This window comes from Lissotriton vulgaris, chromosome 2_2 (assembly GCF_964263255.1).
Source record: "Lissotriton vulgaris chromosome 2_2, aLisVul1.2, whole genome shotgun sequence".
In the NCBI taxonomy this organism is placed as follows: domain Eukaryota; kingdom Metazoa; phylum Chordata; class Amphibia; order Caudata; family Salamandridae; genus Lissotriton; species Lissotriton vulgaris.
This window is the reverse complement of record NC_141688.1, coordinates 215,978,652-215,992,074: the sequence shown is the minus strand read 5'-3', so window position 1 is coordinate 215,992,074 and position 13,423 is coordinate 215,978,652. Positions and strand designations below refer to the sequence as shown.

Sequence of the window (13,423 nt, the reverse complement as noted above, 5' to 3'; positions counted from 1 at the left end):
ACCGTTTCACATGGGACAGTCTGTACTCTTCCTACTTTCTAAGCACCACAACACCCTTCCAAGGAAGAGGAACGTCTCCTATGTCTGTACCCAAAAAGAGCTTTATTGTTCTGTCTCGATCGAACAAAAGAGTTTTAGGGTGAATTACCAGCTCTTTATAGGGTATGTGGGTGCAAAGACAGGGTGTGCTGTCCATAAGAGGACTATATCCAGTTGGGTTATCCCCTATCAAAATTTGCTACGCCTTAGCGAAGAAAGATTCCCCCCCCCCCCCACCTCTGAAGGGCTTAGGGCCCATTCCACAGGGGCAAAAATGGCCCCCACAGCTCTCCAGCGTGGTGTCCCTTTTTCTGATAACTGCCAAGCAGTCACATGGGCATCGCTGAACAGGTTCACCAGACAGTACTGCATGGATTCTCAGGTTCGCAGAGAAGGACTGTTTGTTCGCTCTGTTTTGCAGGAATTTCTGGTTTGAACGGTTCCACAGTCCCTCGATTGGGGAATTGTATTGCTTGGGTATCTGTTCAAAGGTAAGGAATCTGCCGCTAGATGTCCCTATCAGATGGACAAGTTACTTACCTTGGTTAACTCCTTATCTGGTAGAGACATGATCTAGCTTCAGATTCCTTATTAACTCGCCCTTCCTTCCCGTACTACGGAATTGTTGTTCGTGTCAAGGATGGTCCCCTTCAGGGCCCTAGTTGTTCATTTTTTCTAACACACCGTGTTCAGTCACTACATGACTTCACTCTTCTGGCGTGGAAAGACGTGAAAAGTACTGAAGTCCGCATGGTGGTTATATGGACACCGCAGATGTCACAACCACGTTACGCAGAGCTGAACGCCACCTACATGTGCGTGGGGGTACTACTAACAAAAATCTACCAGATCCAGCCTAACGCCTGGAAGTTCAAAGGTAAGGACACTGCGGCTAGATCATGTCTCTACTAGATAAGGCATTACCGAAGGTAAGTAACTTGTCCATTTCTGCCATTAAAGCAAAAAAATTACTGATCAAAATGTTGCCTATTTCTATTTTTTTTAAATTATTTGTACAATACTTTTTATTTCCAGCTTTAGTTTCTTGGGGAAAACCATGAGCGATCTTCAGAAATTACCCTCTGGTGAATTCTGGATTGCTGAAATGTTTAGGTTTTTGGTTTCACACATGTTCAACCGCATACTCCAAGTAAAGTGGAACCACAAACCTAGGAAAAGTGTGCTAAACTGTGAGCCATGGAAAAATGGCAAAAACTGTAGTAATCTGTTCTTCGTTTTTCTTTCCGAAAGATGGGTAGATGCCTGTTTTCTCATACATCGCCATCGCCACCCACCCCACTCGCCCCCCCCCGTCCCCCCATCTGCTGGTTAATCCCAACATGTCTCGTTCGAGACATGACACAACCTTCTAATTCCTGACCCACAAATAGTGGAACACCATGCCCCTCTGAATGAGACAAATGTGCAATCTGCCACTTTTCAGAAGCAGTCAATTACATGGCTATGCCAAATCATGCTGTTTCGCTCCCTCTCGGACTTTGCACTCATCTTTTATTGCCGGGGTGTAACCCTGTTGCATTGAAATTTAAAAATAAATAAAAAATAGGAGCTCACAATGGACGTTTTTCACCGCATACATTACAAATATTCAGCTATCTTCTGGGTCGACCCACCCTCTTATAGCATGGGGGTAACCTAGAAATATCAAAAAATAAAAGTCAATCTGGGCAAAACTGGTCCTCAAGAAATTGGAGAAGAAAGGTATTTCTAGACTGCAACAAGTGCTTGTGATTAACGCCCCGATAGAGATGGGAACTATGCCTTGGTGAGGTGGATGATGAGGAGTGGGTCGAAGCTGTGATGGCCCTCCTATCCCTGGCTATCCATCCTGTCTGCGTCTCGATCTAGTTTGAATACCTCCATAGATAATATTATGCACTGACGCAACACTGACACTTCGGCAGGGCTCAAAACCTCAGCTGTAGAAGATACAGGTTCACTGAGGGCTACCTGTATCACATTGTTGACCTATGCAGTGTTAGTCACATATTAGCACGAAATACACTCTGTCCTCGCAAATGAGGTAATATGAGATAATATTGTAGGTGAATTTACCTTGACTTTGTGCTCCTTTCCCTCTGTAACTAGACTAATTAAAATGTAATAGCACAGTTACTGGGCTTAATGGGATGTCAGAGCTGTCCAAAACAGTCATGTTGGGAGAAACACTACAGGTCCCACAATTCACCAGTTGGGGCTTGTTAAGGTTTCAGTGTAAACTTCTTTCAAATGGTGTACATGGAGGTACTACAATTCCCATGACCATCTATTTTATATACACCATTGAAAGTGCTCTTGAAAGAAATGCCCTCCATTTGCAGTCACTGGCGAATCGACATCGGTCTAGAGAACGATTGATGTGGCGAAATTAATACGAAGTCGGTGAGCCCCGTTTACTGCTTCCAGCTTGTCTTAATTATACAGCTTAGAATTGTTTCAAATATAGTGTATCCAGTTTTTTCAGGATAACTATATTGCCGAAATACACGTCCTGGCATGAAAGACTCAGGATAGCGGTAGTGGTTACAAGACTCCCTGCAATCCTCTGAATTTGAAGCCGAGTTGAGCCACGAATCGTATAAACAAAGTTGGGTCTCAAACGCCTGGCCAGATCAGGTAAAAAGATGAGGCTAGAGTTAAATAATGGAGTTCGAGTTCGATATAAGCACAATCATTCTGTTTGGTATTTGCACCTTTTCTTAGAAAACACTGGCAGCCTTGTATATGAAGCCCTGATGAGAGTCCCAGTACTACAAGCCTGGGTCTCGAAACGCGCTGTCACTCTACTTACACAGAGTATTAAAAAATGTTCTTTTTATACTCTGGGGGGGTGCTGTTATGAAAATCATCCCCCATTTATACACTTAAATTATTTCCCTGTGCTAGACACTTGGTTGGTTTAGAATTCAGAATAGGGACAGATTCATTGTGGTTGTTGCATGTTTTTGATGCAAATGTAACAAGGTTTTGTTGTTCAAAAGTATTGTATGTATTAATGTTGTGTGTTTATGATTATTGTCTTTAGTGAATGTTAAGAACACCAGTGTATGTCATTTGAAAAATAATTCTCTACTTTTCACACATTAAAACATTTCTCTGACAAAAAAAAAATTGATAGCCAAAAAGAGTGGTTAAAATAAACCATTCAAGCAGAAAGAATAGTTGTCTGTTTGTTGCTCAAAAGCAATAAGAGCTCAAAGCGTGACAGTCAGGTCCCCCTTTTCGTGTTTTGCATTTATACGGCCTATACTGGCCCGGTCCTAAGGTCCTATCCCCTCTAGTTTTTAACCTTTGGAACAGTGGCATTTTTCTGCCTAAACAAAAAGCGCCTTTCTTCGAGAATCACATGTATGTGGATGGCTTTTCTGTGTTGTGTTGTGTATTTCTTCCTGACCTAGGTACTAAAGTGGCTTGGCTGTGGGGCATTTGGTTCCTCTCCTGAGCAGGATGGCCAGAAGTGTTGTACTCCGCCCTTTCTGTGCTTCAAAGGGTAACCTGAGGGCTGTGTTCACCCCCTTTTGACCACTTAGACTGCCTGCTATTCCACTGACACCTAGCCCTGCATTTGCCCTCTTAGACAGATTGGAGCCATTCCTGGGAAAAGGTAAAGGTTAGACCAGGTTGGGGAAAAGCTGTCCCCGCTTGCCTCCCAAGTTAAACCTCATTGGTTTTGTACCAAGCTACTAGAGGGTTAGCACAGTTTTATTTAGTATCTTATGTAGTTCACCCTGACCAGGATTGTGTTTATTATTTTAGTGGAGATCTCCCATCTCTCAACTAATTACCTTTTGGTCCAAGAAATGTTGGATATTAAAGCTGGGACAATTTAGAGGGCATATAACTAACTAAACATTTGTTGTGCAATAGTAGAATTTTTAGTATTGGCTGAAATATCACCTTTTACATTATCCTTGACTTTCTGTTTTCTGTTTCAGTTGCTTTTGGAGCACCTTGAATGTCTTGTGTCAAGGCATGAGCGGTCTCTGAGAATGACAGTGGTGAAGAGACAGGCACAGTCGCCTGCTGGAGTGTCCAGTGAAGTTGAAGTTCTCAAAGCACTGAAATCATTATTTGAACATCACAAAGCTCTTGATGAGAAGGTACTGATCTTACTTAATCCATTGCTGCTGGATCTTTTGGTATCGATATTTCACTGTTTAAGGATGTACAAGAAATTTATAACCCTGCAATAGCTAGTATTTTGTTGCTTTTCTTGGCTGTGGGCTGTAGGGGTAGTCTTTAAAAAAACAAAAATAACCCACAAATCGACATCTCTAGCACATCGAATCGCCTACTAACAAATTGATGAAAGTGGTAATATAAAGCACAGTACACTGCACTTCTGGATATTATATATACAACATGGCAGCAAAAATAAATGTAGGCCAATTCCACATGATATTTATAGCCACTGTTCTGACAATCACACATTTATTCCTACAGTGTATATGTCCTTTGTCAAATGTGCAATGTTGCCTTTCGACAAGTCCAAAGCTTAGGCTCATATATTCTGTGGAGAAATATTTTTCTATCGTAAATCCCTATCAGTGGTGCGAACAAGTTAATGTTACCTCTGAAAGGTCATGTTTCAAATCCTGTTGTCTGTGTGACGCATATGGGAGCTGTCTGGTGCCTCTGGGTGAGGCACGATGTGTCATTGTGTTACCTCTGTCAGCTAATGCACCCAAAGGCCATAAGAGTGTAGAGCCAATATCTTTTGTGGCTGACTCTGAAGAAGGCCTGCTCGGGCTTCAGGATGAGATTGCATTCAAGCGCGAGGTACAGATCACCAGATTTTTGAAGGAAAAGAGAAGGCACCAGAAAAGGAATCCACACTACTCTTCCTATAGACCAGGTTAGTCCAAGTTCAACTCGGCCCTGTCTTTGGAGCCAGAATAAGTGTAGATTTCCTTAGTGGTGTTTGTGCCTCCTTAGGTGGCATCACCTTCTCCACCCCACTGCTATCTACACTGCTTCTGCCCAACAAGCATGGTTATCAGTTTTACTGTAGTACCTTACATCGTCCACTGATCTGTGGGCCAGCCCTTCTGGAGCACCTGTGGTCCCATGGGACCGGTTTGCTGACCCATAGAAACTTAGTCAAAGGAGAACCTCTATGTGATACAGGATTAACCCGGTGCCGTTCCAGCCTTTTGCTCTTAATCATCCACCTGTGTCTGTACAGGCATCTGTGGCAACGCTGGCTTTGGTAAGACGTGACATTGCCAAGCCTGACACCGGCATCTGACTCTGACCCCCAGCCCAGTCCAACTCTGTTAGCAACTTCAACATGTACAACTGCTCTGGCGTCGGCAAGAGCCTCTCAGCCTTCCCAGATTCCCTGTTTACAGTGGAGTTCCATAAATCAAGGAGGGAGGCTCTCTTCCCTTCTGCAGGACTGTCGGTACCTTTTTGTACCTCTATATCAAAGTGGACTTGGATGGTCCGTCCCAGGTGAACGACATTTGTGACTCTGGGCCACTTTCAGAAGTAGTAGCCCTCCAAGGAGCTAGAAGTTTGGACACTTCTCCAGACATTTGACATTGACCCAGACTAGTAACGGCTTCCCCGGAAATGGCTGCCCTTTTTTGGCTGTTAAAAAGGCAAGAACCTTGATCTACCACTACCTGCAATAGAGCAGAGGGACAATATCTTCATGTAAATGCTCTAGATACAACAGTCGTCTTCAGAGCCATTACTGTTATTTAACTTGGCACTTCAAGACTCTTTGGAGGGGCTCTAGTTGAAACCATCATTGTGTCTGTAGTCAGTAGGACCATTGCTCGCAGAAATCCTCAAAAGCCCGGGCAACACCGGTCTCACCCAGCTAGTCCCAGGACCCATACTCAAAGGATCCCATCTTCACCACCAGCTACAGCATCAAATAAGACGCTACCATGCTGCTCACATGGACCAACCACTCCATCCGCTTCCAGATTAACACACTGATAGTGAATGCACCTAGCAGCACCAGCCTACCAAGCCTCAGCTGGGAAAAAATCTCAAACGTATTAGCTCAGCACCCTCGGCATGGAACAACCTTACCCCACAGACTACCTCAACAAGGACATCACAAACTTCAACAACTGGATCAGGAACTGCTCAGACTACTCACACCCATTAAACCCAAGCAAGCAAAGAAGATCCAATAGATAAGCCAGCTGGTACATACAGGGCCTCAGAGAATCCAAAGAACTCTTTAAACCGCTAGAATGGAAATGGAGAACCAACCACAAATACCTCCAACAGATCCACAAAGCTGACAGATCCACAAGACACGAGGCTGCTCTCAGATGCTACCAGCAACTACACCAAGAAATGTGTACTAGCTGAACGCATTAAAGGAAGCTCCAACAGCTGCAAGGAGATCTTCTCGATCATAAAGGGCGTCACCAAACCTCCAACATCCACCAACATCTTTCCCTCCCAAGAACTTTGCAGCTACCTATCAAACTTCTACAGCAAAATCACTAACCTCTACCGCAACTTATCTTACCAATCTGACCCTAGCATCCTCCTTGCCGAACTACCCAACATCAACCAAGATAACCACCTGACCAAATGGACACCCCTCACCAGAGACGATACAGCAGTGAATTTGCCCCCACGGACCCACCCCTCACCAGAGATGATACAGTAGTGATCATGCAACCACGGATCCATGACCCCACCACATCTACAACCTGATAACGTCATCAGCCCACCCTCTTCCATTTCATTACCTCCTTCACACCGCCACATTTCTGTATGACTGGAAATACAAGGAAGTAAATGCCCTCCTCCAAAAGAACCATCAGCCTACCCCAACCAACTGCGCAGCTTTCACCCAATATCCCTGCTCCAGTACCAAGCCAAAGTCATGGAGAAGGCCATCCACAAGCAACTCAACTCACCTCAAGCTTCACCTCCTAATGGGCAACACCCAATCAGGCTATTAAAAAACACAGCACGAAACAGCACTCTTTGCAGCCACCGACCACATCTGGATAATCCTGGATCACGTAGAGACCGAAGCAATCATCCTACTTGACCACTCCATGGCCTAAGACACAATCTCTCAACACTCTGGTCAGCAGAATCCATGACTTAGGCATCAAAGGACCTGCATTCCACTGGATCTGCTCCTTCCTCACAGGAGGAACCCAAAGGGTTAGAATCCCACCTTTCATTTTGGTTACCAAGAAACTGATCTGCGGAATGCCCCAGGAATCATCCCTCATCACCACCCTGTCCAACGTTTACATTACCCCGCTAGTCAACATCCTCTGTAGAAGACCCCCCAAATTATTCTCTCCCTGACGGACAAGACAAACACCTTCAGAACCACCTTCAACAACTGCATGACTATGCTAGCAAACTGGATGAGAACAAACTGCTTGAAGCTCAATTCAAAGAGCCAGAAATTCTGATCTTTATAAACGAGACCTCCCCATGGGACTCTACCTGAGGGCCGTCGATGCTAGGACCAGCACCAACACCTACTGACCATGCAAGAAACCTGGGGATAAGCATAGACAACAAACTCACACTGACAGCACAACACTGACATACAACGAAAGATCTACGAATGGCTGCCACAGAACACCAGACAGACTGTTATCCAAACACTCATTACAAGCGTCTTGGCTACGACAACACACCATATGCCGGAATCTACAAGCAACTTATGATAAAACTCCAGACCTTCCAGAACGCCTCCTCAAGACTCATACTAGACCTCCCACACTGCACGCAAATCACTTTGTACCTCAAGGAGCTCCACTGGTACTCCATTCACAGGCGCAGCTAATTCTAACTCCTGACTCACACATACAAAGCCCTACATAACATTAGACCAGCATACCTTGACAGCATCATACACTTACAACAGCCGACCAGACACCTATGCTGTATCTCACTCTTGTTCGTACTCATCCCCGCATTCACAAAACCAGGAGTAGGCGGCTTTGTCACCCACATCTTACGCAGAACATGGAATGCCATGGCTCTATGTATGACTCTGCGAGGTCCATATGCCCACTCGCCTGCTCAAGCACCTGGATACCCTCACAAAGTATTAGTGCACTCTGCAAATGTAGATTACAAATTGGCCTGCACCAGAAGAGGAGTCTTTCTTGACCATCACCTGAAGACTCAGTGGTGCATCGTTAGCAACTGGATTGAACCTAGGGGATTTTCCCAAATACCCTCTTAATAGGGAAGCCAAACGCTTGAAGACCTTCGAGAAGAAATCCCTTTTGTCTGGTAGTTTATCCCTAAGCTGTCTAAGTGCTGCCTGTATGTTAAATAGATGCACTATAGGAAGCTGGCTCTGTATATGGTATGCTACTAGGTGGTTATACCTTGCTCAGATTCCAGTGATTTCTCAGAAGTGTACAGGGCTCAATGTAAATCCAAAGTGCTCTATTAGTGGTAGTTTGAGTGCGAAGCCTTAGGCCCAACACTTAGGAGTGTAAGACATTTATAGCACAACATTGACCAATAACGGATACATGACTCAAAAAGGAGATCCACACCATTATTTTAAAAGAAGCTCTGTTTGAGATTTATTTTCAGACCAAGATCGTTGCAATAAGCTAAGTCCCTTTTTCTGTAAAATTACTTTAGCCTTTCAAGTCGGCAGTACAATTTTCAAAGAGTTCAATGTTATCCTATGGAGGAAAACAGTAATGTGGTTATACAGGTATGTGCACTGCTTACAGTTCGCGTCTTCGGGTCTAAAGATTAGCAAGGGTCAGGTGAGTACCAAAACTGCACCACCAGCGGCACAGTGGTGGCCGGGTGCAGAGATCACAATCGGATGTACAGCCCAATTCATTTCATTTGAGACTGAGGGTGCTCGTAACCACACTGCTTCGAGGTAGTTATATCGGTTGCAGGAGCCAAGCTTTGGGGGTTAGAGCAAGCACAGGGGGTGCCAACAAGCAGCACCAAACATACGCCACCAACAGCACAGGGGCGGTCCGGTGCAGAGTGCAAGTACAGCGTCCGGTGCCCAATGCTCTTCAATGGAGAACTTGCTTCGGACAAACCGGCAGCATGCGTCACACCAGAGGTTGCAGGAGGTAGACCAGCGACAGCAGAGGTAGAGATGTAGGAGGTTGTAGGGGCACTTTCTGTTCAGCTTTCCAAGGCTCAGTGGCTTCGGATGCAGGGGTGCCTGTAGACGTCTGATTCTTCTTGCCGGTCGTAGTGAGGAGAAACCTCTAGGTTCTGGCTGTAGGCGTCATTGCGAAGTCCAGGAGGGATCAGCCAATGCTGGACTTGAGGTCATGATCACCGGGGAACCCATTCTGGATCAGTAGTCCACCTGGAAACGGGCCAGAAACGTCTGGTGCAGAGTGGGCAGACTAGCCAATCTGGAGGGCACCAGAGTCCTCTTTGTAGGATTATTGGGGACAGGATGCAGCCCTCAGGGGAGTCTGGTCTTTGTCGAAAGGCAGGCAGTCTTCCTCGTGTTGTAGAAGTCACTGCCTGCAGGACAGACGTTGTTGTCTTTGCAGGGTCTTTAAAGCTGGAGAGAGGCCGGTATGGTTGGGGCCAAGTCAGTACTCTTCTTCAGGCTATTTTTCAGGCTTCTCTCCACGCCGTTTTGTTCGTTCATCTTGTTAGGGTACCAAAACTGGGGTGACTGTATCATCCGTTATGGCACCCTCCTGTGGATGAGGCATAAACCTAGCCCTGATTGGAGGGGTCTCCCCATCTTCCATATGGCGGGGACTGAAAGATTAACTTTACCTCACCCCCTCACCATATGGATGGAGTTGGCAGAGGTGGGCACACCTCCTATTCTCCTAAGCTTTTCTTCACAAATTGGGAGTGTAAACTGGGGGCTGCTATCTGCTGCAAACATTAGAGGCTGAGGGGTCGCATCACAAAGGTAAAAACAACAGTTGATGGACACAAAGGTGGCAGGCCTTTAAATCTTCCCTCTCGAGCACTCGTGTAACACCTCCACCCAGGATGTGCATTGTTTCTGGCACCAGAGAGGAGTCTCTCCACCAGGGATCCAGAAGCCTGTCTGGTGGTGGCAGGCTGCCTATAGCCAGTCTGTGGCCACACCAGGGTTGGTTGGTTTACAGGGGGCAACTCTGAGGTGCCCTCTGAGTGTATGGTACAATAAATACCACAATTGCATCTGTGTGGGTTTATTGAAAGGAGTAGTTTGTTTGGTACCAAACTCCTGAGTTCAGAGTAGACCTCATTGTGCTAGGGAACTGGACTTGTCTAGTTTCCAGCCCATGCGCGCTCAATTACTTCCCTGACACTTACAATATCTATTAGCCTTAAATATTGTATGGGCATATCTGCTCAGGCAGATATGCCCACACCTGTGGCATAGTGCACCCTCCGTTAGGGCTAGAAGGCCTGCAAGAGGAGACACTTACCTCTACTTTAGGCAGTGTTAGTTGTCAAGGCACACAGTGTGTTAAGTCAGCTTTGTCGCTTTTGTCTGCACAAGGCTATGCATGCTGCAGTGGCAGACTGCATGGCCTAGGGGAGGGTTCCCTAGGCGACCTTCTACGGTCCCAAGGCCCTATATATCCAGCTACACCGGTACCATTAACTGGGCCAATTGTGGAATCGTTTGTAGGAAAGACGCCTTGCCACAAGGGACCTGGTTGTAAGAGACCCTCTACACTACAATCGAAACATGAATACCAGGCAGAAATTGGGGATTAACCTTGTCAAAGGAGGCACTTTCTCACATACATCCATTCTTTCCGAGACATGACTGACATGGTGATCACAGACATCCCAGATCTAAAAACACTTTTTGGAAGTGGTGAAAGATAGGCCAGACGCTTCTAGGCACAGTATGCATGCTGGCGTAGACACCACAGTCTGTGACTGTCAGTGGACTTATTGATAACCTAGAGATGCCATGCATGCCTAAGGTCCACATGGTTTTCATCCGATGTGCAGATCACTTTTGTCCTTTGATGCATAGAAACATTTGGTTAAAAAGCAAATGCAGACCAGGATCACCTTAAAAAAAAGGCAAGGCGACCAAATTCACCTTGGGTTTGTAGGCTAGCTCTGTGTCCTGTCGCCTCTTTAAGAAACCTACCTGTATTTGTGAAACCTTCCTCAAAAAGTAGCCAGTGTATACTTCAGATTTATTTATTTATTTATTTAAAGAGTTTTATATAGCGCAAACAAGATCTTCACAGATATCAGAGCGCTTTACATAGACGGGTACATGAGGGAGCAAAGTCAAACAGGCAAATCAAGCTTTACATAGAAGGGTGCAAGGGGGAGCATATTCAGACGAGTAACTCAATAAATCACAGTATAATAGTACTACTAAGTGACACAACCACTCATGTGGATGATAAAACAACTCATACAAATAAGTCAAGAATCAAACATGTAATACAGAACGGTGCAAGGTGTTAATGGGATTCGAAATAGTAGCTCAAGTGTATTTAGCCATGAGGATAGCTTTTACTTCTTTTTTAAAGAGTGTAATGGAGGAGATCAGCCTGGTTTCGGGAGGGAGTGAGTTCCAGATCCTAGGCGCCATTCCTGAGAAGGAGCGCTTGTATGTTTTTTCCTTCCGAAATCTTCGAGGTTTTAGCAGGAGATTGTTTGTGCCTCTCGTGTTTCTAATTCCCCCAGAGATTGTCAACTTCTGAGCGAGGTAGCCGGGTGAGTTTAGGTGTACCGCCTTGTGTGTCATGCAGGCGATTTTCAGCTGTATTCTGCCTTCAAAAGGCAGCCAATTCAGGGATTTCAGGTCAGGGGTAATGTGGGAGTACTTTTTTGACCCAGTGATGAGTCTCGCTGCAGCATTTAGAGAAGCTTTTAGTGGTGCGGTTGTAGTTAGGGGGAGTCCGCAGAGGGCGGTGCTGCCGTATTCAATTTGTGGGATGACTAGTGCTTGTACTGCATTTTGGAAGTCTTTGGCCGGGAGGTAGGGTTTGAGTTTCCTCAGAGTATTGATCTGGAAGTTCGCTCCCTTTGTTGCCTTGCTGATATGTTGCTGCATGTTGAGATTAGTGTCGAGTGTTATGCCTAAAGATTTTGCTGAGTCCACGATGGTGGGTTGGACATTGAGTGCGGTTAGGAGTTTAAGCCAATGTTGAGTGGTTGATATCTTAGCTGGAGGTGAGATCAGAAGGAACTCTGTTTTCAGGGCATTGAGTTTGAGGTGGTTATCGGCAAGCCAGGATTGGGTGCAACTGATCGTTGTGTTCAGGAGCAGGATGTCATTGGGTGATTGTAATTTGAGGTAAAGTTGGGTGTCATCAGCGTACATGTGAAAGCGTACATTGGATGCTTGTAGCAAGGTGGTGAGAGGCTCCATGACTAGGTTGAACAAAGTTGGGGATAGAGAAGATCCTTGGGGGACGCCTAGCGTTACAGGTATTGGCGAGGACATCAGGTTGTTGCTCTTGAATTTTTGCGACCTGTTGTGAAGAAAGGAAGTGAACCACTTGAGGACAGTTCCAGATAGGCCCATTCTTGTGTTTAGTAGTTCTAGTAGATTCTCATGTTTGACGGTGTCGAATGCTGAGGAGAGATCAAGAAGGATGAGGAGGCAGGTGTCGTTTTGGTCTAGCATTTGAAGTGCGTCGTCAATTATGTGAGTCATAGCAGTTTCTGTGCTGTGTCCTGCTCGGAAGCCTGACTGGTGAGGGTTGAGGAGATCGAATTGCTCAATGTGTTTAGACAATTGTAGTTGTGCGCATTTTTCCAGCAGTTTGGCGAGAGTGGGGATATTGGTGATGGGACGGTAATTGTTGAGATCCGAGGGGTCGGCTGTAGGTTTCTTTAGTAGAGGTGTGACCTGGCCAACTTTGAGGGAGTTGGGTATGCTGCCTTGTTGGAGAGAGCTGTTGATAATTTTAGTCCAGAGAGGGAGAAGAAAAGGGGTAAAGTCTTTTACTGCGGAGGCAGGGAGGGGGTCCGTGAGGTGATTGGATGGTTTCAGGGTGCTGAGCAGTTTGCCAATTTCTTCTTCCGAGTATATGCTGAAGGTTGACCATGTAGCATTGTTTTTTGGTTCAGTGGGTGCTAGGCATTGGGGTTTGGAGTAGAGGCTTGCGTCAATGAGGAGATCGCTTTTTATTTTGTCGGTTTTTTGGATAAAGAAAGCAGCGAAGTCTTCACAGGAGGGTGCCTCACGCCCAGTGTTTAGTGGTTGCGGTTGCTCTTTTGATTGTGACTTGATTAGCTCGAACAGTTTTCTCGGGCGGTTTTTTGCTTGGTCGAGTTGGAGGCTGAAGAAGTCCGATTTTGAGCGTTTTATTTTCCTGAAGTAGGCGTTTCTCTTTTTCTTCAGATCTTTTAGGTGCATTGCAGAGGGGGCTGATCTCCAGGTCCGTTCTGCCATTCGCATGTCTCGTCTATCTTCGTT

General features: G+C 45.7%; 1 protein-coding gene across 10 annotated transcripts in view; it reads left to right on the top strand.

Annotated features, from left to right (window-relative positions):
* The window catches only part of PPFIA1 (PPFI scaffold protein A1), a 922,132-nt gene that overhangs the window by 178,077 nt on the left and 730,632 nt on the right, over positions 1-13,423 (top strand). For all 10 annotated transcript variants that reach the window (XM_086959570.1, XM_086959566.1, XM_086959563.1 and 7 more), the window contains exon 4: positions 3,996-4,160. In XM_086959570.1, coding sequence (XP_086815696.1) covers positions 3,996-4,160 — 165 coding nt within the window. The remainder of the gene's footprint in view (positions 1-3,995; positions 4,161-13,423) is intronic.